Source organism: Myotis nattereri (genome assembly GCF_964212035.1).
Source record: "Myotis nattereri genome assembly, chromosome: 4".
NCBI classification, from domain to species: Eukaryota; Metazoa; Chordata; class Mammalia; order Chiroptera; family Vespertilionidae; genus Myotis; species Myotis nattereri.
The window spans coordinates 112,703,020-112,729,268 of record NC_138079.1 but is presented as its reverse complement, the minus strand read 5'-3'; the positions used below and the strand labels follow the sequence as shown (position 1 = coordinate 112,729,268).

Below are 26,249 nucleotides of genomic sequence, written 5' to 3'. Positions count from 1 at the left end.
TCTTCATCTACATGTGTTCTCTGGTTCCAAGAATTTGAAAGGGAAAGAGATAAACCTTTCTGAGAAATGGTAGTAATCTCTGGGATATGATTCTTTACAATAATTATGAAGGAAACTTTTGAAACCTACTGTGCAGAATTCTGCCTGAAGAAAGAAAGTGTAAAGAGAAGGCTGGTGGCACGTGTGCTCATTTTCCCGTTTGAATCAAGTTCTGTCTGGTGGGTTTCATTTCTGAGCCTTTACCTTCAGGAGCTCTTTTGAATTTAGAAAAAGACAGCGTCATTTGGGCCATGGAAAGGATAGCTACTATACTAGATGTAAAGGCATTCATTTTTTCCTCACTGCTTCTAATCCAGCGTATATGTGAAGAGGCCATCTGCTCTGATAAAATGTTATTTTCATCTTGGGAGAAATAATTGGGTTTATTGTGGTTCTTGTCATCAGTCGTGAGCATTCATTCCCATCTTCAGTTTTCCCCATGGTTGACGTGGGCCACAGTTGGATAAGCAGGGCCTTGAACTCACCTGGCCTGCCCGGTGCCTGCTGAGATGACGTTGCATAGAGACTTCACTGCTACTGCAGAGACTTGGCAAGTGACAGACTCGTTGGTTTCCTCCCTCCTCCTAGAGTAGCCAAAACAGTCAGGTTAGAAAAAGCAGCACTGTGAGAAAAACAAGTGGGAACTCAAAGGAAAAATCTCTGCTGTTTGTCACATCGAAGTCTGTTCTGAATGAAATGCCAAATTCTGAATTCATTTTCCATGTGGCAGCCAAGTGCTAAAGTCATGTCATCCCTCCACTTAGAACTCTTCTGGGAGCTTTCGTAGCACTTAGAGAAACGTTCAAACTCCTGTCCGAGGTCGCCACCTCTGTAGCCTGGCTTGTGGTGCCTGCCTCTCTCCTTGCCACGTTGGCTGACTTCCTGTTCTTTGACCATGTCAGAGGTCATTGCTACTTCAGGGCCTGTGTACTTGCTGTTTCTTCTTCCTGCAAATGCATTTTCTCCATATCTAGGCATGCTGTCTCCTTATCATCAGGGGTCAGCTCAGATGGCCCCTCTGCAGGAGCCTTCTCTGGCCCCCATCTAATGCCCCCTCCCCCCAAGTTACTCTGGTCCAGTATCTAGTTTCCTCCCATTCATAGTGTTGACTGCTATGGATGTTACTTGTTTGCTCGGTTATTCTATTCCCTGTTTGTTATGTGTCCTCCGTCCGTGGGAGGTAAGTTTCATGAGGACAGGGCCTGTCTCATGTACTCTGTCTTGGCCCCAGAGCCAAGAGCCCTACCTTCAGTTGGTTCTTAAAGCATTTGCCTTAAATAAAGTAAAGCAATAAAGTAAAGGAACATAACATTTAATTTGCTGTAATGTTATGAAGTCTTACATAACATAAGACTTCTAAATCTTTTCTTGAGCTGGAAAGCAGATTATTATAGAGGTGCAGTCAATATGTGGACCCGGGGCTGAAACCTCAGTTCCTACCACCGGGACGTGCGGGCTTGTATTACAAGGCCTCAGAGACCGACTTTTGCTTTGGGGTTTCAAGTCACATTGTTCAGCCGTATGAAGGAAAAGAACCCCTCTCCATTTCCACAAGGCAGCATTGACAAAGGAATTACAGAATGATTCTTAAGTTTTCTTGTCTGGATCTCTTGGAACTTGAAAAATTGTTAAGTGCACAGATTCAAGCCAGGTAAGGGAAAATGGTAACTTCCCTTCCCATTGGAAATGGAACAGTAACTCAGGAATGAATGAAGCATGTGAGGGTATCCTAAATAGGTTAACACTTGAGATTGCAGTTCCAAAATATCGGCAGTTGTGTGGTGACTAATGTGCCCAGAGGTTGATCTTCTTGCTGATGCCACAGGAATTTGATTCCCTGAATTGCAACAGAAAGCAGAACCAGGGGCAAAATTGACTCACGGCACAAGATGAGAGCCAGACAGCCAATGTTCCTTTGCTATATTCTGAAGTAATTAACTTCTCCCTTTTTGCTAGAATCCTGAACATAAAACACATCCAGGGGTGTGGCCAGGCTCCCGCCTGTACAGAAACTACTTAGGAGAAGTCATTGCATGCAGAGGCAGTGGGTGGCATTGGCGTTGCTGAGGTGTTCTGTTGTCTATTTATTTTTCATATTTCTGTACTTCCGTTCTTTATTAAGATGTATGCCAGCCTTTGTCTCGGGTGTCATTATGCTGGGAAGCTCAAAATAACATTAAGAAGGCCAGGGCTAGGGGGCAGCTAGACCTGGGGCCAGGGATCCTGACTTCTCTCTGGTTGCACTCATGGTTATGGAGGTTCCAGCCATTGCACCTGCATTCCAGCCAGCAGAAGAGATGAAGGAGTGAAGAAGGTCAAGCCCCTTTTTATACAGCTGTTTCCTAGAGGTTGTACTTCTGTTGACGCCCTGGGACAAGAACTTGGGCACATGACCACACCTAGCTGTAAGGATGGCTATTTGCCCAGCAGAAAGGGGAGAGCTCTACCACTAAGGAGGAAGAGAAGAGATAACAGGAGAAACTGGCAGTTTTGCCACAGTGACTCAAGTCTGAGGGCAGTGCTGAGCTGGAGCCTAAGTGGCTGCTTTCTCGCCTGATTAAGGTGCTCAGAGGATCCACCCTCAGGTCTGACCTATGTGCTGTTTGGAGCACGGGCTTCAGTCACATTTCATGTTACAGTTGCAGGTTCCTAAAGCTTCTGGAATTCTTACAATATCGTCATGTTACTGGTGGGTATACCTAGAATACTATTAGAGCACGTCGGCTGTGGAGCCGACTGCCCGAGTTGAATTCACGCGCTTACCTCTGCTTGCTCTGTGCCTTGGACGGGTTTCTGGATTCCTCTGCGCCCCAGAAGGCTGATGGTAAAGGCCCATCCTTCGGAGGCTGCTGGGGGATTAGTGAGCTGAGCGCTCAAAGTAGCACCTGGCCCTTAGGACAGCTCCCATTGTCACTAGTTGTTTTCCTAATACATACTATGTGGATGGAAAGGCTAGAAGAACTAGGCAGCCAACCCTTTCTGTTCCACTGAAGTGTTTTCTCGTCCCAGAACTCCCAGCAGGGGTCACAGATCCTAAGGTTAGGAAGGCTAACGGGTATTACTTTTGTATTACAGATAAATTCTCTCCAGAGAATGTAAACGACACGGCCAGAGAAACATGCTTAAACTGGTTTTTCAAGATCGCTTCCATCAGGGAGCTCATTCCAAGATTGTATCCTTCTTTGATGATTTTAAAGAGGTGGAAAGCGTTGCACCATGAATAGAGGCCCTGACATCGTGGTGAGAAGTTGGCCCCGTGTGGTGGCCGCCTGAGCACAGGCCAGCCACACATTCTAGAGAAGCCTTGGGACCCTGGCTTTCCTCTAGCAATTTTCTGGTTTTTCCTTTGAATATGATGTAGTGCACCGGGCTTTTTTTCCTATGAGGGACACCACCACATCAATTCTTTCAATTTAAATGGTTTGTTTTCAAGTGTTTTCTCTGGTTCCAAGAAATTGAAAGGGTCAAGCATCTCCACACAAATGCCAGTATTGAGAACAGAGAATTGGGCTGATACACATCAGCTGTCTGACATTCAGGTTTTCTCTGTAAATCTTGATTGGAAATGCTCAAAACCTGTTTGAATTTCAGCATGCAACCATGAATCAGCACGTAACATTTTCCAAATTTTGTTTTAAATAGGTATGAAACCTTGAAAACCAAATACAGAAGCCACAAGCCACTAGCTCACTTAATTCTCTGATTGTTGAGAGCCACTGTGGCTCCCTCTACTGAAGACACACCTAGTTCTGCTTATAAATAGTTATTTCTCCCCGCGGGGAGCATGCCCTCTGTAAATGTCTTTCTTAACCAAATGCTTTTGTAGTTATGTGGAAGCATCCATCCTGAAGTGTAACAAGTTCCTCTCCAAAATGTAAGGCTCTTCCTAAATGTCCAGAACCATAACATTTCCAAAGAATCAGCTCCCCCCTCCCCATGGCAATGTACTAGTCGCTGTTCTTATTTGGTTACTTAGTGGCAAATTTTCCTTGCATTTTCTTATTTTATCCAAATGAAAACTGAATGGAATAGAGATACCATTTAATCCTTGTTTTACTGATAAATGAGCTCAAGCTGGGAGAGGTGGTTGAGTAGCTCACTTGCCCTCAGCTCAGCTGGAGATGAGTCCTGGTTGGCCATTGCGGTCCATGTGGTTCTGAGCATATTGTGTGGCGTCTGCCCTCAGCTCCCTCCTCTGTGAGCCGGGTCTGGGCAGTGGTACAAGCTGCGTGCACGACAGAGCAGCATGGCAGGTGGTGCCTCCACGCCCTGCTATCTAGGCGGGCGGTGAAGACCACGTCAGAAGCCAGAGCCTTTGCCCTTGAGCTCCAGGGCAGTCACAGAGCCGCTGGGAAACCTGGAGTCCTGTTGGGTAGCATGTAGGTAGTAAACTCCCCGATGCCATGGCCGACTCGGGGCTCCACAGAGGTGGGCTTAGAATCTAGTGTACTAGCCGTGCTTGACGGGATATAGGGTTGCCTGGGGACAACACTGGTGTGGAAGGAGCAGTCATTTTGCTTCACCAGTTGGTGCAAGGTAGTGTCCCAGGCAGAGGGAGTCAGTCCCCTGTTGCAGGAGAAGTAAATACTGCACAGTTCCCATGCTGGGGGCTGCTGATGCCAGCTGGGGCACGGGGGTCAGGTGCTGGGAGGGAGCAGGGTCCCAGACAGACAGTCAGTGCCAGAGGAATATACAGGAGTGGATGAAAGGAGGGTTATAGTTGTGAGTATGCAAAATGAGATTATTCTTTTATTATTACTTCTTCATTATTGTATTATTTATTTGTATTACAATTGTAAACCTCATTTTGCCCACCCCTGTAGATAATGGTGAGAATATGGAGATCAGGGGGTACCCATCCACAGAAAATAATTGGGGGACAAAAGCTGGTAAAAGAGTAAAATAAATGTGACCTCAGCAGGAAAAAAGTGAAGGTTAGACTCCTGAACTTGGAGATGGTAAAGATGAAAGAAACCATTCAATGAATGAATGAATCATGAGTGAGAGGAAGACTGTTGGTGCAGAGCCTTAGAAAACTCTGACAACTTGACCTTGGTTTGTTTCTAAAACCTGATTTCCTCCCCCTGAATTTGGGGAGTTTGGCTTTGTCTGTCTGTTAAAAGTGAAAGCCCAGGGAGCTCTCCTGTGGGGTGTAATGCTGCCTTCTTTTGCTCTGACAGGGGTATCTCAGAATGTCTGCCCCGCCTGACCTGCATGATTCGAGGGATCGGAGATCCGCTGGTGTCCGTGTACGCCAGGGCCTATCTGTGCCGGGTAGGCCCGCATGGCTGCGCTCCCAAAGGTGGCAGCCTCCCGTCTCCTTCATTGTTGGCATGGGCTTCTATTTTCTCTTTTTTCCAGTCATCATTTATCCCCCCTCTACCCTCTTCCACCTCCACCCACCCCCTCACCCCCACAGTCACAACAATTGACTTGTTCCTGTCCATGAATTCCTTCACTGTTTTTCTTTTTTTTTTTTTTGCTCAGTCCCTCCCTGCACCCTCCACCAAGACCCCTCCCCCCTCCCCACCTGGGCTGTCTGCCTGCTCTATCCTCTATGAGCCTGTCTCTATTTTGCTTGTTAGTTCAGTTTGTTCATTAGATTCCACATATGAGTGAGGTCATGTGATACTTGTCTTTCTCTGTCACTTATTTCACTTAGCATAGTGCTCTCCAGGTGCATCCATGCTATTGCAAAGAGTAAGATTTCCTTCTTTTATACAGCCGAGGAGTATTCCATGATGTGAACGTCTCACAGCTTTTTTTATCCTCTCCTTGATGGACACTTGGGCTGTGTCTGAATCTTGGCTGCTGTCTGCTGTAAATTATGCTGCAGTGACCACAGGGTGCATACTAGTATTCTTTTGAACTAGTGTTTTGGGTTTTTCAGTTGAATTCCCAGAAGTGGAATTGCTGGGTCATAAGGCAGTTCCATTTTAAATGTTTTGAGGAAACTCCATACTGCTCTCCATAGTGGCTGCACCAGTCTGCATTCCCACCACAGTGCACGAGGGCTCCCTTTTCTCCACGTCCTGGCCAACACTTGTTTGTTGCTTTGTTGATGGAAGCCATTCTGACAGATGTGAGGTGATGTCTCATTGTGGTTTTAATTTGCATCTCTCTGATGATAGTGACATGGAGCATCTTTTCATATATCCATTGGCCATCTGTATGTCCTCTTCGGAGAAGTGTCTATTCATGTCCTTGACCCATTTTTTAATTGGATTGTTTTTTCTTTTTGCTGTTGGGTTTTATAAGTTCTTTATAAATTTTGGATACTTTTTTTTTCTTTTAATTTGGAGATATTGGGGTGCCAGGCGGGTAAGTCCAACTCAAGGGGAAGGACTTCCACTGGTGCTCAGGCCTCACCAAGCTTTTATTGATCTGGGATACACCCATAGCATAGTCCTTAGGCAGGCAATTTCCAGTAACACACAGACTAGCCCATCAGCAGGCAATTTCCAGTAATAGGCAGATTATCTTATCAATAAGGATTTACATGACTATCTGGTGGGGAAATTGCTTCAGCTACCATTGTCTGGACTAACTGGGTGCATAGCTCTGACCATTGCTAGGGCTTCAAGGGTCACCAGCCATCTGTGTTCTCTGTCTATACTTCTCTGCCAGTGAAGACAATAGGCGGTTTCCCACACTGACTACCTGCTATAAACTGCTTTTAAAAAGATTTTCATTTCAGACCATCCTTTCTGGTTACTTTAGGTCTCTGACTTTGAAAGGCTGACAGGCAGGCTTTCAATGAGCTTGTTAAGTTAGCATGTGTCCCCTTTTCATGCACACATTCCCTTTGAGACATAAATCAACCCAAAGGAAGTATTGAGGAGCCAACTTTTTGTAGGATAATGAGGTGCCCTGGTACTGGGAAGGCTCAGGCTGAGTGTTTTTCTTCATAAATAATGGACCATTGGGGTTGGAGAAAGAAAAGTAACCTTGGATGACAGTTAAGGCCAGTTTTTTTTCTTTCTAAAGCGAAAGTAACGTAAATGGAAGGCAGTCAAGTTTTATCGGCCTCTATTAAGTATAACAAGCAATTTCAGAGGAAAGGAGAGGGAAACAGTGCAACATGAATGATGATCTAGAATCCTGGGTCAGCTGTCTCCTGCATGCCCCTCCCTGAGGATGGAGACTGGCATGTGCACCAACCTGGAATGGAACCCTGACCTCCCAGTTCCTAGGACTATGCTCAATAACTGAGCCACACTGGCCCAGCACAGTAGGGTAGTTTTAATTTATAAGTTATTATGCTTTGCGTTTTGTTTTATTATATATTGTGTTTAGCATTATATTTTGTTATACTTCAGTGGTTCTCAACCTTCCTAATGCCACAGTTCCTTTAATACAGTTCCTCATGTTGTGGTGACCCCCAACCATAAAATTATTTTTGTTGCTACTTCATAACTGTAATTTTGCTACTGTTATGAATCGTAATGTAAATATATGATATAAAGGATGTATTTTCATTGTTACAAATTGAACATAATTAAAGCATAGTGATTAATCACAAAAACAATATGTAATTATATATGTGCTTTCCGATGGCCTTAGGCGACCCCCGTGAAAGGGTCGTTTGATCCCCAAAGGGGTCTCGACCCACAGTTTGAGATCTGCTGTTATAGATTAAGGGCAAAAATACACCTTCAGTAATATTAATAGCTGTGATACAAATATGTAGGCTTGAAAGAAGCCTATTATTTATTATTAATTACTACTACTATTAGCAGTAACATTCATTTGAAAGGCCACACCAGTGTCTTCGGAGAGCTGTCTATTTATGATGTTTGGGCTGTTCATTTTTGAAAATTCTGATTTCTATTGTAGAGGAGGGAAGTGTCAGAGACAGGCACAGATGTCCATTCATGGTTAAGCACCTGATGATATCAGGTACCTTCCAACACTGTGGGAGAAAAATTTTAATCTATTTTTCAACAGATAAGTATATTGATAGTAAGTTGTGTTCTTTGAAGTCTTTGTGTTCTGGGCATACATTGTCAAATGAATGTTATTAATTTAGTAATCCCTATAATTTCATAAATGGGCCATTGATCATAGTGTAGAATGTCTCCTTTTACTTTTCCTTTCAAAACAAATTTCTGGGGAATGTAAAACTGTTTATGTGCTGACCTCACTAAAAGGCAGCGCTTCTGCATGGGTCAGCTAACTCTGAGCAGTTATCCTCATGCCTATTATATGTACACAGTCCAGGATTAGAGTTTTCACCAGAGCAAAATTCTCTGCAGAGTAGTTTCTTTGGGGCCCAAAGGTAGACATGAGATAACTTTTTTTCTATCCCTTTACTTTCATGTGGTGTCTTTTGAGATATGAAATGGGTCTCATTTACACAGCATAAGTATGGGTATAGATCTCATATCCATTCAGCTACCCTGTGTTTTCTGGTTGATGCAGTTAACCCACTTATAACTGATTATTGATAGGTATGTAGTTATTAGCATTTTAAAATTCATTAATACAGTCCTAGCTGGGGCAGGCCTGCTCTGACCTGCTCCAGTTGCTTCCACAACTCTGGACATTGAAAACTATGTATGTGCGGACTTCACTGAAAATCAGCACCTCCACATGGGTCAGGCTAACTCTGAGCACGGTTGTTCTCATGCCTGTTAAATGTACACAGAGCACAATTAGAGCTCTCACTAGAGCAACATTCTCTGCAGAGTACTTTCTTTGTGGCCCAAAGGTAGAGATGAAATAAATTTTTTCAACCCTTTACTTTCATGATGTGTCTTTTGATCTGAAGTTGGGCTCATGTAGACAGCATATGTTAAGTGTCTTGTTCTCTTATCCATTCAGCTACCCTGTGTCTTCTGGTTGAAGCAGTTAACCCATTTATATTGTGAGTGAATATTGATAGGTATATAGTTATTGGCATTTTCTTTCTTTTTAAAAATTTTTTTTTCTTTTTTGTGGGGAGGGACCCAGGCTTGGTGCTGAGCTCCGCTCCCCTTCTCTCTTCCCCCCCCCCCCACCCCCCCCCCCCGCCGGGTCTAGTTATTGGCATTTTCAAGTTAATTAGTACAATCATTGTAGGGAACTTTAACTTCCCATTCACATCAATGGATAGATAGCCCAGAAAAATCAATAAGGAAAATGTAGTCTTAAATGACACAGTAGAAAAGATGAATTTCATATGTAAAGCTGTGATTATCAACCGGAGTGTCACACAGGCAAACTTGTGTGCTGCAAGATTTTTTTGAAAAAGCAACACTTGGCTATTTAGTCAATAGCACAGACTACATAACCTGTAGATTGTTGAATAAAATAAGTGATAACATCCAACACAGTAATAGACGTTTGGTGTGCATGAATCAAAACCATACTTGTTGTAATATTGGCAAAATATATATTTTGTGGACCACTGAATTTCAGTAATTAGTTCATGTGTGCCATGAGATTAAAAAAAAAAAAAAGGAAATCTCTGATTTAGAGCTTTTCACCCCAAAGTAGAATATAAATTCTGGACAAACTGAAGACAGAATTCCCTCTAACCCAAGGGACAATGTCTGCATCATCTATTTTCCAAATGGTCATGGGAAAACAAGAAGATCTTACGTGTATTTTGTATCAATACACCTCCTGAACATTCCTCACTACAGTAACAGAATATGGAACTATTGCCTAGATGGGACTGAATTCTTTGAATGATCTCGATCCCATAGTATGTCCTGTAACAGAACAAATTCATAAAGCCCCCATTTAAGATGAGTCCCAATCACGAAATATCAGGAGATACATATACAAATGACTATGCGATCGGCATGTCAAAAAGTAGAAGAGTATTAAACATCTTGTTTCTGTGGAGATTTTGTTAGTCCATTTGGTGGCACATGAATAGGAAGAAATTAGACAACCTGGAGGAAATGGACATATTCCTAGAAAAATACAACATTCCAAAACTCAATCAGGAAGAATCTAAAAATCTCAATAGGCCAATAACTATGGAAGAAATTGAAGCAGTCATCAAAAAGCTTCCAGCAAACAAAAGCCCAGATGGCTTCACAGGGGAGTTTTACCAAACATTCAAGGAAGAACTAAAACCTATCCTCCTCAGACTACTACAAAAAAATCCAAGAGGAAGGAACACTTCCAAGCTCATTCTATGAAGCCAGCATCACCCTAATACCAAAACCAGGTAAAGACAACACAATGAAAGAGAATTACAGGCCAATATCCCTCATGAACATAGATGCCAAAAACCTCAATAAAATCTTAGCAAATCGGATCCAGCAGTACATCAGAAAGATCATACACCATGACCAAGTAGGATTTATCCCAGGGATGCAAGGATGGTACAGTATCTGCAAATCAATAAGCGTGATACATCACATAAACAAATTGAAAGAAAAAAACCACATAGTCATATCAATTGATGCAGAAAAAGCATTTGACAAAATCCAACACCCATTTTTGATAAAAACTCTCAGCAAGGTGGGAATAGAAGGATCATAATCAACATAATAAAAGCCATATATGACAAACCCTCAACCAACATCATACTCAATGGACAAAAACTAACACCATTTCCCCTAAGAACAGGAACAAGACAGGGATGCCCATGCTCACCACTCCTGTTCGATATAATACTGGAAGTATTAGCCATTGCAATTAGACAAGAAGAAGAAATAAAGGGCATCCAAATTGGAAAAGAAGAAGTAAAACTGTCCTTATTCGCAGATGACATGATATTGTACATAAAAAACCCTAAAGACTCCATCAAAAAACTATTAGACTTAATAAATGAATTTGACAATGTAGCAGGATACAAAATTAACGCCAAGAAATCTATGGCATTTCTATACACCAATAGTGAACTTACAGAAAGAGAGACTAAAAAAACAATCCTATTTACCATCGCACCAAAAATATTAACCTACCTAGGAATAACCTTAACTAAAGAGGTAAAAGACCTCTACTCAGAAAACTACAAGACGTTGAAAAAAAGAGATAGAGGAAGACATAAACGGAAGAACATACCGTGTTCATGGATTGGTAGAATCAACATCATTAAAATGTCCATACTACCCAAAGCAATCTATAAATTCAATGCACTTCCCATTAAAATACCAACGGCATATTTCACAGATCTAGAACGAACTCTCCAAAAATTCATCTGGAATAAAAAAAGACCCCAATTAGCTGCAGCAATCCTGAGAAAGAATAAAGTAGGTGGGATCTCAATACCAGATATCAAGCTGTATTACAAAGCCACTGTTCTCAAAACTGCCTGATACTGGCACAAGAACAGACATATAGATCAATGGAATAGAATAGAGAGCCCAGAAATCGGCCCAAACCGATATGCTCAATTAATATTTGACAAAGGAGGCCAGAACATACAGTGGAGTCAAGACAGTCTCTTCAATAGATGGTGTTGGGAAAGTTGGACAGATACATGCAAGAAAATGAAACTAGACTACCAACTTACACCATACACAAAAATAAACTCAAAATGGATAAACGACTTAAATGTACGATGGGAAACCATAAAAATACTAGAAGAATCCAAAGGCAACAAAATCTCAGACATATGCCGAAGCAATTTCTTCACCGATACAGCTCCTAGGGCACTTGAAACTAAAGAGAAAATGAACAAATGGGACTACATCAATATAAAAAGCTTCTGCACAGTAAAAGAAACCATCAACAAAACAACAAGAAAGCCCACTGCGTGGGAAAACATATTTGCCAATGTCATATCTGATAAGGGCCTAATCTCCAACATTTATAGGGAACTCATACAACTTAACAAAAGGAAGATAAACAATCCAATCAAAAAATGGGCAAAGGACCTAAGTGGACACCTTTCAAAAGAGGACATTCAGAAAGCCAAGAGACATATGAAAACATGCTCAAAGTCACTAATCATCCGAGAGACGCAAATCAAAACAACAGTGAGGTACCATCTCACAACTGTCAGAATGGCTATCATCAACAAATCCACAAACGACAAGTGCTGGAGAGGATGTGGAGAAAAAGGAACACTCGTGCACTGCTAGTGGGAATGCAGACTGGTGCAGCCACTATGGAAGACAGTATGGAGTTTCCTCAAAAACTAAAAATGGAGCTCCCATTTGACCCTGTGATCCCACTTCTAGGAATATATCCCAAGAAACCAGAAACACCAATCAGAAAGGATATATGCACCTCTATGTTCATAGCAGCACAATTCACCATAGCTAAGATCTGAAAACAGCCTAAGTGCCCATCAGTAGTTGAATGGATTAGAAAACTGTGGTACATCTACACGATGGAATACTATGCTGCTGTAAAGAAGAAGGAACTCTTACCATTTGCAACGGCATGGACGGAACTGGAGAGCATTATGCTAAGTGAAATAAGCCAGTCAATGAAGGAAAAACACCACCTGACCTCACTCACTCATGGATAATAAAGACCATTATAAACTTACTAGAGGCCTGGTGCACAAAAATTTGTGCACCCGGGGGGGGGGGGGCGGCCTCGCGGGGGGGGTCCCTCAGCCCGGCCTGTGCCCTCTCGCACTCTGGGACCCCTTGGGAGATAATGACCTGCTGGCTTAGGCTTGCTCCCAGGTGGCAGAGGGCAGGCCCAATCCCTAGGTGCAGCCCCTGGTCGGGCTCAGAGTAGGGCCGATTGGGGAGTTGGGGCGCTGCCCCCTGTCAAGCACAGAGCAGGTGGATTGGAAGGTTGCGATGCCCCCCCCCCCCCAGTCACGCTCAGGGTAGGGCCGATTGGGGGGTTGGGGCACCGCCCCCTGTCACACTCAAGGCAGGGTTGATAGGGAGGTTGCGGCGCCACCCCGTCATGCACAGAGCAGGGCCGATCAGGGGGTTGGGGCACTGCCCCCTGTCACGCACAGAGCAGGGCCGATCACGGGGTTGGGGAGCTCCCCCCTGTCACAGAGTAGGGCTGATAGGGGAGTTGGGGCACTGCCCCCTGTCACACACAGAGCAGGGCTGATCAGGGGTTTGGGGCGCCGCCCTCTATCACCCACAGAGCAGGGCCGATCAGGGGGTTGGGGAACTCCCCCCTGTCACGCACAGAGCAGGGCCGATCGGGGGTTGAGGAGCTCCCCGCTGTCACTCAGAATAGGGCCGATAGGGGAGTTGGGGCACCGCCCCCTTTCACACACAGAGCAAGGCTCGTGGGGGGGGGGTGGGTTGGGGCGCCACACCCTGTCACACACACAGCCACAGGGCGATCAGGGGGTTTGGGCGCTGCCCGCTGTTACGCTGATCCCGGTGCCGGGAGGGCTCTTTGCTCAGCTGATCCCGGTGCTGGGAGGCATATTACCCTTTTACTATATAGGATAGAGGCCTGGTGCACGGGTGGGGGCCGGCTGGTTTGCCCTGAAGGGTGTCCTGGATTAGGGTGGGGGTCCCCACTGGGGTGCCTGGCCAGTCTGGATGAGAGGATGATGGCTGTTTGCAGCTGGTCACACCCCCTTTAGGGTGGGGGTCCCCACTGGGGTGCCTGGCCAGTCTGGGTGAGGGGCTGAGGGTCGTTTTCAGGCTGGTGGGTGACTGAAGCTCCCAACCTGTCCTTTTTTTCTTTTTTTTTTAATTCTGGGCCAGCTTTAGCTCTGAGGCTTGGCTCCAGCTCTGAGGTCTCGGCTGCTGAAAGCAGGTATCTGGTTTGTTTGGATTCTATAATTGTAACACTGTTGTGGTCCTGCTCACTCCAGCTTTGAGATCCCGGCTGGCTGAAAGCAGGGATCTGCATTTGTTCTATAATTGAAACAATGTTGTGGTCCTGCTGGCTGAAGCCCGGCTGGCTGAAAGCAGGTTTCTGAGTTTTTGTTTAGCTTCTATATTTGTTAAAATGTTTCAAACTGCAGGCTTAGAGGCCTGCACGGCAGGCGGGGAACGTTGGTTTCCTCCGTCACTGAAGCAAGCAAGCCTCATGTTAGTTTCAAGCTGCCTGGCTGCTGGCTGCCATCTTGGCTGGCAGTTAATTTGCATATTGCCCTGATTAGCCAATGGGAAGGGTAGCGGTCGTTCGCCAATTACCATGTTTCTCTTTTATTAGATAGGATGAGCAAAAATAGATACAGAGGCAGAGCAGCCTCGAACAGATTGTCAAACTACAGCGGGAAAGCCAGGGAGGGTTGAAGGGTGGGAGGGGGTGGGGATAAGAGATCAACCAAAGGAGTTGTATGCATGCATGTAAGCATAACCAATGGACATAAGACACGGGGGGCGGGGGGCGGGGGGTAGGGGAGGCCGGGTGATTGTTAAGGGCGGGGTAAAAAGGAGACATATGTAATACTTTTTGTAATACTTTTTGCAATAAAACAATTAAAAAAAAGGAATTCTTACAGTTTGCAGGTGGCAAAAACCCAGTTCATACTACTTTAAGCAAAAAGAGAGATTGGTCTGAAGAGCCTTGGGATAGTGTAGGCGTGACTAGGTCCAGGGCCTTAGAGCATTGCCAAGATTCATGCTCTCCGTCTCCCTCTCCCTCTGCTCTGCTTTCCTCTGGACTGACTATTCCGAGGCTGCTCTTTCCACACGGTGACCTATAACAGCTTCAGGCTTTCATCGTTCAACCTAGGAACCCCTATAGAACGGAGTCCCTTTTCCCGCTAGTTCTAGTGAGTCTCCTGGCTGGTTCACAGTGAACCATCTTGGGTCACTTGTCCATTTGTGGACCAGTCACTGGCCATGGATGGAAGATGCTCACAGCCCTAGCCCAGGACCGGTGCTCCTCCCTGGAACTCAGGGTGCCTGGGTCCTGCTCTGCCCCAAACTCCTGATCTGAAAGTGTGATTTCCCACAGAAAACAACATTGAGAAAGAGTGCCAGGCAGACAGGGCAGCGGGTGGAAATCATGAGCAACTGCCCGTGTTCCTCCAGGTAGAAATCTTTCAGGCCCATTTGGCTGATGGGAAGGGAAAACAAAACGGCAAAGCAGTGAGTGGGCCGGGCTGAGGGAAGCTCAGTCCTTTATTTAAGGAAAGTGTGATTAACACCTCTTCTAAGTCAAGGCCCTTTCAGCCCATGCCACTGCTTGTCCACGGGGCCTCTTTGCTGTCACGGGACAGATAATTATTTTCTTTCTAAGATATATTTAAGTGGAAGGAAAGACAATAGAATCAAAATATAGTAGAAGTGGATCTGACAGCCATAGAGCTGCCCTTGGAATTTAACACCTGGTGAGTTGCATAATCCTCCTCAGGAATTCTCTAGAAATCCTCACTACTGGGGAGTGAGGAGGAGAGTAGCAAAAATCTGTCCCTGTTGGAAAAAACCAGGCCCCAGAAAAGCAACTTTCCTTGCGAAGTTGATTTTGTGCTAAAGCCAGTGAGTATCTGAGGTCTGTTTGAGCAGCATAAAGGGATATTGCGATGCTTCACTTTGTATTAATCACATGAGCTCCCTCCATAGTTCAGATTATACACTTCCACTCAACCCCAGGCCTCTGGCCACCTTCTCTCTGATAGCCAATTCTTTCAGCTGGAAATGCTAGTCTTCTTTTAACAATGAACATAGGAACCAATGGATGATAACAAAGAATGAATTCATATATTTTAAGAATACAACAGTGAAGTTCCAGCTGACTCTCTTGCACACCATAATCCATGTGTGTTTATCACCTTTCAGAGAGGAAGAGAAAATTGTACCCACAACCTTGAAGTACACTCCTCCTTAGTGCTGTATTGATTTGTTTTCCTGGTCATCTGTTCAGAAATACATTCATTACATCTGGGAAACTGCAAAGATGATTACTGCAAATATTGTCCCTTATTTATTAAAAAGAGCTCTGTGAGCCCTAGCCGGTTTGGCTCAATGGATAGAGCATCATCCTGTGGACTGAGGGGTCCCAGGTTTGATTCCGGTCAAGGGTACATGCCTGGGTTGCGGGCTTGATCCTCAGTAGGGGGTGTGCCGGAGGCAGCCAATCAGTGATTCCCTCTCATCATTGATGTTTCTTTCTCCCTCTCCCTTCTTCTCTGAAATCAATAAAAATATATTAAAAAAAAAATAAAAGAGCTTCTGTGGCTTTTTAATGAAAACAGTATATGTTTATTTGAATAAGAAAACAGGTAAAAAAGAATAAAAATGAACTTTTTGGGCTTCTCTCTGCCTATATATAATAATATCTGTGTGTATATTTTTTATTTACAAAAATGACACCATACTGTGGATATTATTTGCAGCCTATCTACCACAGTCAGGGTCCTTTCATTTTGTTTGCTTGCAGGTGGGAATGGAAGTAGCCCCACATCTGAAAGAAAGTCTAAATAAGAACTTTTTTGACTTCCTCCTCACATTCAAACAGGTAGGAGAACACCGTCAGAACAGCTAATTGATGTAGCAGTTTCTCTGCCAAGCTGAGGTTGCTTAACACTCTTTAGATGTGTAAACCCTGGAAATCACACTGGCCTCCAGCACAGGCCATTGGAACGTGTTGATGGCACTGGCCAGGCAGAGAGAGCTGATGCGCGTGTTGACAGGAGGCATCTCCAGTGGGTCAGATTTTCTCTCTAATGCCTGCGGCTCCTGCTTTGTGCAGCACACATTTCCAGAGCAGCTCAGCTTAGCGACATGGAAAGCTTTGCTTGTTTTTCTGGTTTTTTAAAAAAAGCCCTAGAAAACCAGGCCATTTCTGTCAGGGTCACCCACATACTCACAGGTGTGCACAGTCGTGAGTTACATGCTCTCTGTTTCTAATGCTACTTTCCCTCGTGTCTAAGTGTGTGTTTTGTCTCCTGTAGATTCATGGGGATACAGTACAGAACCATCTGGCAGTCCAAGGGGTGGAGCTCTCATCCTACCTCCCCTTGTACTCACCTGCCATGGACTGGATCTTCCAGTGCATTTCCTACCATGCCCCCGAGGTAAGTGCCATGCGCGTCGGTGTGAAGGTCACGTTGAAGGGTAGTGCGGGGCTCCTCTCTCCTCTGTTCTGTGGAATGACCTCTGCATCCATTTGCCCCGTAGGGTAAATAGGGCTCTTTCATTGCAGAGGGCTCACCACTGTGGCTGGTCAGTACTCAGCACTTTTCCTAATTGTCTTGTTACAACTCAGATGGGTGTGTGGAAGCTCAAGAGAGGCCAGTACTTACAGATGGTCACACAGCTGAAAAGTGGTGTGACTGCACATAAATCCATGGGAAAAGTTTATCCTGTGGTGGGAAAGGAAAAAGGGGCCTTTTCTACAGAACAAGGATACATACATAGTACAAATCAAAACTCAAGTATACCTGCCTTTTCCCAGAAACTGCAAACCACATTGGCAGCCCTAAAGAAAAAGGACATAACTTTGACTAAGTAATCCCACTCTAAAGAATATTGCATAGAAATGATTAGACAAGTACACAACCCACACACGGGCATGCATATGTTTATGTTTGGTCATGCTAGTTCAACATTGAAGACAAGTACCAGAGGGAACTGGTTAACACATGGTTGTCACGTAGTATATGTGTTATCAGAGAAAACGTGTCTTGCCTCCCCTGGTTATTACTGGGGGTAGAATCCTTGCAATATCCCAAGAAAAGGAATTTTCTGAGACTCGTACAGGAGGATGCGATATAGTAGAAAGCTTTATTTTTATGGAATTACACCCCTGGGTATTCAGAGTCCCATTTCCCCTAGTCCAGTCCTAGAAGTGTCACTGGGATTTTAGAGCTAAATCAGAGCCAGCGTCCCGGGTTTCCTCTCCATGTTGGAGCCGGGTGCAGTTCAGCACCAGGCTAGTTGCAGTCCATCAGTCCTTTGTGTGTGGAGGTCTGCATGGCCGTGGGCCACGTGGGAGAATACCAGGAAGCTAAGCAGAACCATGAGCCAAGCGTGCCAACAGGAGCCAAGAGAGTGAAGTTCTTTGTTCAGGGATTAGTGTCCTAGATCTTCCCGCACTTGCATGGCCTTTCCCATCTGGCCAGTGGCTTCTGCTCCAGGTGTGACTGACAGGCAAGTACCATCCCTCTGTCATCCACTTTTTTGGGCATGCGTCTGTCTGCTCTTTGTTGGATCCCTGCCCATGTTTTAGAGGGAACATGCCTAGAATGTCTGGTCTTTCCTTTGCTGCTTTTGTTATTAATTACTAGCTAATTACAAGGGTATTGTTTCCCCCTTAGAGAGAATGAACCTCTTTGTAATCTTACAAAGGATGAGTAGACAAAGGTCTTTATCTTTTCGTGGCTGTTCCCTGTTTTTAAGGGGCGTAGTCCTGCCAATACCAAGGCCCAGAGGCTCTCCCCATTGGACAGAGGAGGGACAGCAAAAGGGGAAGGAGCTGCCTGCAGGGAAGAGGGGTTTTGCAAAGTCCAGGTCCCTTGGAGGTGACATGGGCGGTGTCCCGGAGAACGCTGCGTTGGACAAGCTGGCATCCTTGTATTCAATAAATGACAAGATTGACCTGAAGGTTAAACAGCATCATTCAAAAGTGAGGAGACTTTAGCAACTACAGGTCATGTGAGAGGTAAAAACCCATGTGATAAAGGGAAAGGCTAACTTTTAGTGTCTCCCATTAGGTTAGGAAGGCAGGTGGGTCCCACCTGTCTGAGGCCCTCTTGTCCACCATACTTAAATTAAACGAAGGGAAATAGTCTAAGGTTTCCCTGTGAGAAACTGGGCCTTTCTGTCAATCATGTGGGCAGAAAAGGGAAAGGAATTTCAAGTGAAATACATACTTTATTGACCATCTATGCTTTATTGACTCAACTATTGAGTCTCATATTTCAGGAGACAGTGATACTGATGGCTTCTATAGTGAGGCCTGTATTGTGTGAGCAAGTACTTAGGTAAACAAGGGCAGAAGCATACATTCTATGAAAAAGAAGGAAACAGAATACTAATGTACAGAGTAGATCATAAGCCAGTGGAGAAGACTTTCAAATGCAAGGCCCCTGATGGAATAAAAGAACACAGTGACGATGAATCCGGTGGGATGCTCTGGACCCTTTAAAATGGTGGCAACTCACGTGGAAGATTGGTCTTTCCTGGCTTAAGGGTGTTCACACTACAGTGTTGAATGAATACAGGAGACTGTACACACTGCTGTGCATGTCCCATGAGCCTTTGAGTAGAATGTATATTCCGTGGCATTGGGGTGAAGTGTTCTGAAGATGTCAATTAAGTCCATCTGATCTAGTGAGTCATTTAGGATTGCTGTTTCTTTGCTGATTGTTTGTCTAGAGGACTTATCCAGTGATGTCAGTGGTGTATTAAAGTCCCCTACTATGATTGTATTGTTGTCGATCTCTCCTTTGATATCTTCCAGGGTTTTTTTTTTATGAATTTGCGTGCTCCTGCATTGGGTGCATATATGTTTACCAGAGTTACATCTTCTTGTTGTATTGATCCCTTTAGTATTATGAAGTGGCCTTCCTTATCTCTTGTTATGGCCTTCACTTTGAGGTCTATTTTGTCCGATATAAGTATTGCTACCCCAGCTTTCTTTTCCTTTCCATTTGCCTGAAAGATATTTTTCCATCCCTTCACTTTCAGTCTGTGTGAGTCCCTTCTAATGAGGTGGGTCTCTTGTAGACAGCAGATGTATGGGTCATGTTTTTTTATCCATCCAGCCACTCGATGTCTTTTGGTTGGAGTATTTAGTCCGTTTAGGTTTAAAGTTATTATTGATTGGTATTTGTTTGTAGCCATTTCTTTTTTTGTGTGGCTGTTTTCTTTCTGAGCTTTTTATTTCTTCTTTTTACACCAGTCCCTTTAGCATTTCTTGCATTGCTGGCTTGGTGGTGATAAACTCCCTTAGCCTTTTTTTGTCTGTGAAGTTTCTTATTTCCCCTTCAATTTTGAATGATAGCCACGCTGGATAGAGTATTCTTGGATTCAGTCCTTTGCTTTGCATCACTTTGTAAATTTCCGTCCATTCTTTTCTGGTCTGATGTGTTTCTGTTGAGAAATCATTTGATAATCTAATGGGATATCACTTGTATGTAACTTTCCATTTCTCTCTTGCGCCTGTAGGATTCTCTCTTTGTCCTGAACATTTGCCATGGTAATTATGATGTGTCTTGCTTGGTGTGGGTCTTTTCGGGTTCACCTTGTTTGGGACTCTCTGGGCTTTTGTGACTTTTTCTTCCCCACCTCAGGGAAGTTTTCTGATATTATTTCATCGAATAGGTTTTCTAATCCTTGTTGATCTTTCTGTTGTTCTGGCACCTCTATTATTCATATGTTGTTTCGTTTCATGCTGTCCCAAAGCTCCCTTAGGCTCTCCTCCTGTCTTTTAATTTTTTTCTCCAATTGCAGTACAGCTTGGGTGTGTTTTGCTTCCTTGTCTTCTAATTCACTAATTCGGTCCTCCGCTTCTCCTAGTCTACTGTTGATACTTTCAATGGTGTTTTTTATTGCAGCTCTCTCGCTCTTCATTTCTTCTTGGGACTTACTTAAGTTGTTGATTTTTTCATCTGTTTTTTTCTAGCTTCTTTCATATGTTATTGATTTTTTCATCTGTTTCTTCTTGCTTCTTGCATAAGTTGTTGATATTTTCCTCCATCCGGTTTATGCACTCTAGGACCCTTATTCTGAATTCTTTTTCTGTCATGTTGCATGCCTCTGTATCACTTAGCTGCTTTTCTGGCAAGTCCTCCTTTTCTTTCCTTTGGGGGTTTCTTTGTCTACCCATGTTTGATCTCACTGACATATCTAGACGTTGTGTCGTTCATTGGTGGCAGTGGCTCCTTGGGCTGTGGTTGCTCTTCGGGCGGTTGCGGTAGCAGCTGCTCTTCAGATGGCAGTAGCTCCTCTGGTGGGTGCTGTTCACAGCTGTGGTGGCTCTTCTCGCTGGTGGGGGGAGGCTTCACGTACAGCTGCTGTTCCTCAGACAGAGGGTGTGGTGCTCAGGAGGCTGCTGTTTCTTGGATCTGCTGTGTTGATTTAAAGGCAGAAAATACAACACAACAAGGCCCCACATACCAGGCACTAAACACAAGTATATTCACGATATTGATAGCCCCAAATAATGGTGACCACCCGAATTAAGAGGATTAGGGGATAAGGAAGAAAGAATAGAAAAAGAGAAAAGAGAAAAAAGAATAGAAAAGTAGGGGGGGGGGAGGAGTGCAAAAATGAAATTGGTGAAAAGCAGGGGGGAAGAGAAAAGAAAAGAGCGAAAAGAGAGAATGAAGTAGAAGAGGGGAAGAGACTATATGAGGAGAAAACTCCTATAGAACCACCACTAATCCCAACAAATTCCAGCAACAGCTCCCTGGAGATGAATTCAAACTAGAAACAACCAATAATTTCAAGAGAGGCAAGGGAAAACAGAAGAACAAAAGTAACCAGAGAAAGAAAAAATAAGCAAAACAGAAAAATGAAAAACAAAACAATCTCCCAAACAAGCATAAAAACCCCCAATATACTCAAAATCAAGCAGACATTAGCAAAACGACAGAGAGAGAGAGAAGGAAAAAAAATTGGATAGTGAAGGAAGATAAGAGAGGTGTATATGGATTTAGAGCAAGGTATTGGAAATTAGATATATAAGTAGGGTGAAATTTAGACAGTGGGTAAAAAGAAGGAATAGGGAAAATCTAAAGCAGGAATAGGGTAAGAGAAACAGGACAACAAAAGGGGAAAAGTGAGGAAGAGAGTTTTGGCTTAAAGGTAAAGGTGAGATAGAGAGAAATGATGCTAAGGGAACTATTAAAATAGAGAGTAGAACACTAATCCCAAAATAAAATAAAGAGAAAAAAAAATAAAATGACACTTGAAAAAATAGTAAAATGATAGTAATAATACTGGTTAAAAAATGTAGTAATTTAAAGGTAAAATCAGGTGATGAAAAAAATAAAAAAATAATAATAAAATAGGTTCTTAATGAAATGGTGAAAAAAGAATTTAAAAAAAAAAGATAAAAATGTGCAGTAGTGAAGGTGCTTCAGATCCTCTACTCTTCTTTTTGGCACGCCTTAGTCCTGCCAGGCATTCAGGAGAGTGTTGAATTTCCTTGCGATACACTGTCCCTCCGTGCTGCAAACCACAGTCCTGATTTTAAGGCAGGTTGTATTTGTTTACCAGACTGCCTTTATTTGTGATCACAGAAGACACAGTTCGTGGCTCTGCCTCTGGGTGGCAGTGTGTCTGGATTGACGTCCGAGGCTATAAGTCCTCTCTATCAGTAGGGTTTATTTTCTCTATGGTACTTGAAACTGGTTTGGGAAAGTCCACTGCCCAGAGCTGGTTCTTTAATCATTACTCCCTGCTCTGTTTCCCAGGCTCCCCAAAAAGAACTTTCCCCTACAGGCTCTGCGCATGACCCCAACTGGGGAATCCCATGCACTGGGTTTAATAATCAAACGCACGGATCTAAGGGGAACTGTAACAACAAGAGCCTGATATGTTGTGCGAATTAACAAGCCTCCACCTTCCAGGTCTGCGCGCAGTCTCCGTGTGCCCACTCGCCCCTGGCACCAAGCAGCCGGCAGACTGGCAGAATCCGAGGCTGCATTTTTGCATCCAGTCCAGCTGTGGGCTTATTTTTAGCATTCCCTTCTGCCAGCAGCCCTGTGGGGCCCCTTCCCCACTTGCGGGTCACGGTGGTCCGAATGGCCGCGGATTTCGCCCCGCGGGCGTGGTCCTCTCTCCAACCTGAGTTGCAAACTGCACCTTTAGGGGAAGTCTAACCTTTCTGTGAGAAGAAGCAGTGTTCATCTGAGTTCTCGCAGTCACGCTGCTTGAGATCCCTTGTTTCCAGGTTAGTAGCTGATCTCTGGATGCTGGTAACAGCCACTTAAGATGGCACAGTCTCTGCTGCTGAGCTGGTGCACCGGAGCGGTTTCAGTCGCAGTCTCCGACCGTCCTTTTTTTCTGGGAGTTCTCTGTCTTTTCCAGCTGCAGAGTGTCTCAGCTGAATATCCTCTGCCTATTTGGGCTGTATGTTACCCGTTTCAGCTGCTTACCCTTATCTGCTCCAGGACAAGGCACAGGACCCGTCCGTTTATACCTCTGCCATTTTCCTCCCCCCATTAAAATCTTCAATAATAACTTTAAACGTAAACGGACTAAATGCTCCAACCAAAAGACATTGAGTGGCTGAATGGACAAAATAACATGACCCATACATTTACTGTCTACAAGAGACACACCTCATTAGAAGGGACTCACACAGACTGAAAGTGAAGGGATGGAAAAATATCTTTCAGGCAAATGGAAAGGAAAAGAAAGCTGGGGTAGCAATACTTATATCGGACAAAATAGACCTCAAAGTGAAGGCCATAACAAGAGATAAGGAAGGCCACTTCATAATACTAAAGGGATCAATACAACAAGAAGATGTAACTCTGGTAAACATATATGCACCCAATGCAGGAGCACGCAAATTCATAAAAAAAAACCCTGGAAGATATCAAAGGAGAGATCGACAACAATACAATCATAGTAGGGGACTTTAATACACCACTGACATCACTGGATAAGTCCTCTAGACAAACAATCAGCAAAGAAACAGCAATCCTAAATGACTCACTAGATCAGATGGACTTAATTGACATCTTTAGAACACTTCACCCCAATGCCATGGAATATACATTCTACTCAAGTGCTCATAAGACATATTCAAAAATACACCACATGTTGGGTCACAAACAAAGTCTTCCCAAATTCAAGAAGATTGAAATCATACCAAGCATCTTCTCAGATCACAATGGCATAATATTAGAAATAAACTACAATAAAAACAACCCAAAATACTCAAACACTTGGAAGCTGAATAGCATGTTATGAAATATTGATTGGGTTACCAATGAGATCAAAGAAGAAATTAAAAACATCCTGGAAACTAATTTCAATGAAAACACAACAATCCAAAACCTATGGGACACAATGAAAGCAGTCCTGAGAGGGAAGTTTATAGCTCTACAGGCCTATCTCAAAAAACAAGAAAAAATGGTAGTAAGTCATCTAACTCTACATCTCAAAGAATTAGAAAGAGAGCAACAAGAAAACCCCAGAGTGAGCAGAGGGAAGGAGATAATAAAGATTAGAGCAGAAATAAATGACATAGGTACCAAAAAAAAAAACACCAAAAAAACAACAATACAGAAAATCAATGAAACCAAGCGCTGGTTTTTTGAAAGGATACACAAGACTGATGAACCTCTAGCCAGGCTCACCAAGAATCAAAGAGAGAGGACCCAAATAAACAAAATCAGAAACGATAGAGGCGAAATAACAGCAGACCCTACAGAAATACAAATGATTGTTAAAAAATACTACGGACAGCTGTACTCCAAAAAACTAGACAACGTGGAGGAAATGGACAAATTCCTAGAAAAATACAACATTCCAAAACTCAATCAGGAAGAATCTAAAAATCTCAATAGGCCAATAACTATGGAAGAAATTGAAGCAGTCATCAAAAAGCTTCCAGTAAACAAAAGCTCAGGACCAGATGGCTTCACAGGGGAGTTTTACCAAACATTCAAGGAAGAACTAAAACCTATCCTCCTCAGACTACTACAAAAAAATCCAAGAGGAAGGAACACTTCCAAGCTCATTCTATGAAGCCAGCATCACCCTAATACCAAAACCAGGTAAAGACAACACAATGAAAGAGAATTACAGGCCAATATCCCTCATGAACATAGATGCCAAAAACCTCAATAAAATCTTAGCAAATCGGATCCAGCAGTACATCAGAAAGATCATACACCATGACCAAGTAGGATTTATCCCAGGGATGCAAGGATGGTACAGTATCCGCAAATCAATAAACGTGATACATCACATAAACAAATTGAAAGAAAAAAAACCACATAGTCATATCAATTGATGCAGAAAAAGCATTTGACAAAATCCAACACCCATTTTTGATAAAAACTCTCAGCAAGGTGGGAATAGAAAGATCATAATCAACATAATAAAAGCCATATATGACAAACCCTCAACCAACATCATACTCAATGGACAAAAACTAACACCATTTCCCCTAAGAACAGGAACAAGACAGGGATGCCCATGCTCACCACTCCTGTTCGATATAATACTGGAAGTATTAGCCATTGTAATTAGACAAGAAGAAGAAATAAAAGGCATCCAAATTGGAAAAGAAGAAGTAAAACTGTCCTTATTTGCAGACAACATGATATTATCCATACAAAACCCTAAAGACTCCATCAAAAAACTACTAGACTTAATAAATGAATTCGGCAATGTAGCAGGATAAAAAATTAACCCCAATAAATCTATGGCATTTCTATATACCAATAGTGAACTTTCAGAAAGAGAGACTAAAAAAACAATCGCATTTACCATCGCACCAAGAATATTAACCTACCTAGAAATAAACTTAACTAAAGAGGTAGAAGACCTGTACTCAGAAAACTGCAGGATGTTGAAAAAAAGATAGAGGAAGACATAAACAGATGGAATTACATACCGTGTTCATGGATTGGTAGAATCAACATCATTAAAATGTCCATACTACCCAAAGCAATCTATAAATTCAATGCACTTCCCATTAAAATACCAACGGCATATTTCACAGACCTAGAACGAACTCTCCAGAAATTCATCTGGAATAAAAAAAGACCCCAATTAGCTGCAGCAATCCTGAGAAAGAACAAAGTAGGTGGGATCTCAATACCAGATATCAAGCTGTATTACAAAGCCACTGTTCTCAAAACTGCCTGGTACTGGCACAAGAACAGGCATATAGATCAATGGAATAGAATAGAGAGCCCAGAAATCGGCCCAAACCGATATGCTCAATTAATATTTGACAAAGGAGGCAAGAACATACAATGGAGTCAAGACAGTCTCTTCAATAAATGGTGTTGGGAAAATTGGACAGATACATGCAAGAAAATGAAACTAGACCACCAACTTACACCATACACAAAAATAAACTCAAAATGGATAAACGACTTAAATGTACGATGGGAAACCATAAAAATTCTAGAAGAATCCAAAGGCAACAAAATCTCAGACATATGCCGAAGCAATTTCTTCACTGATACAGCTCCTAGGGCACTTGAAACTAAAGAGAAAATGAACAAATGGGACTACATCAAAATAAAAAGCTTCTGCACAGCAAAAGAAACCATCAACAAAACAACAAGAAAGCCCACTGCGTGGGAAAACATATTTGCCAATGTCATATCTGATAAGGGCCTAATCTCCAACATTTATAGGGAACTCATACAACTTAACAAAAGGAAGATAAACAATCCAATCAAAAAATGGGCAAAGGACCTAAGTGGACACCTTTCAAAAGAGGACATTCAGAAAGCC

General features: G+C 43.3%; 1 protein-coding gene across 2 annotated transcripts in view; it reads left to right on the top strand.

The window, feature by feature from the left end:
• Positions 1-26,249, top strand: part of VPS35L (VPS35 endosomal protein sorting factor like) — a 159,195-nt gene that overhangs the window by 66,494 nt on the left and 66,452 nt on the right. For both annotated transcript variants that reach the window (XM_081089389.1, XM_081089388.1), the window contains exons 10-14: positions 3,115-3,211; positions 3,866-3,913; positions 5,220-5,313; positions 16,252-16,329; positions 16,766-16,888. In XM_081089389.1, coding sequence (XP_080945515.1) covers positions 3,115-3,211; positions 3,866-3,913; positions 5,220-5,313; positions 16,252-16,329; positions 16,766-16,888 — 440 coding nt within the window. The remainder of the gene's footprint in view (positions 1-3,114; positions 3,212-3,865; positions 3,914-5,219; positions 5,314-16,251; positions 16,330-16,765; positions 16,889-26,249) is intronic.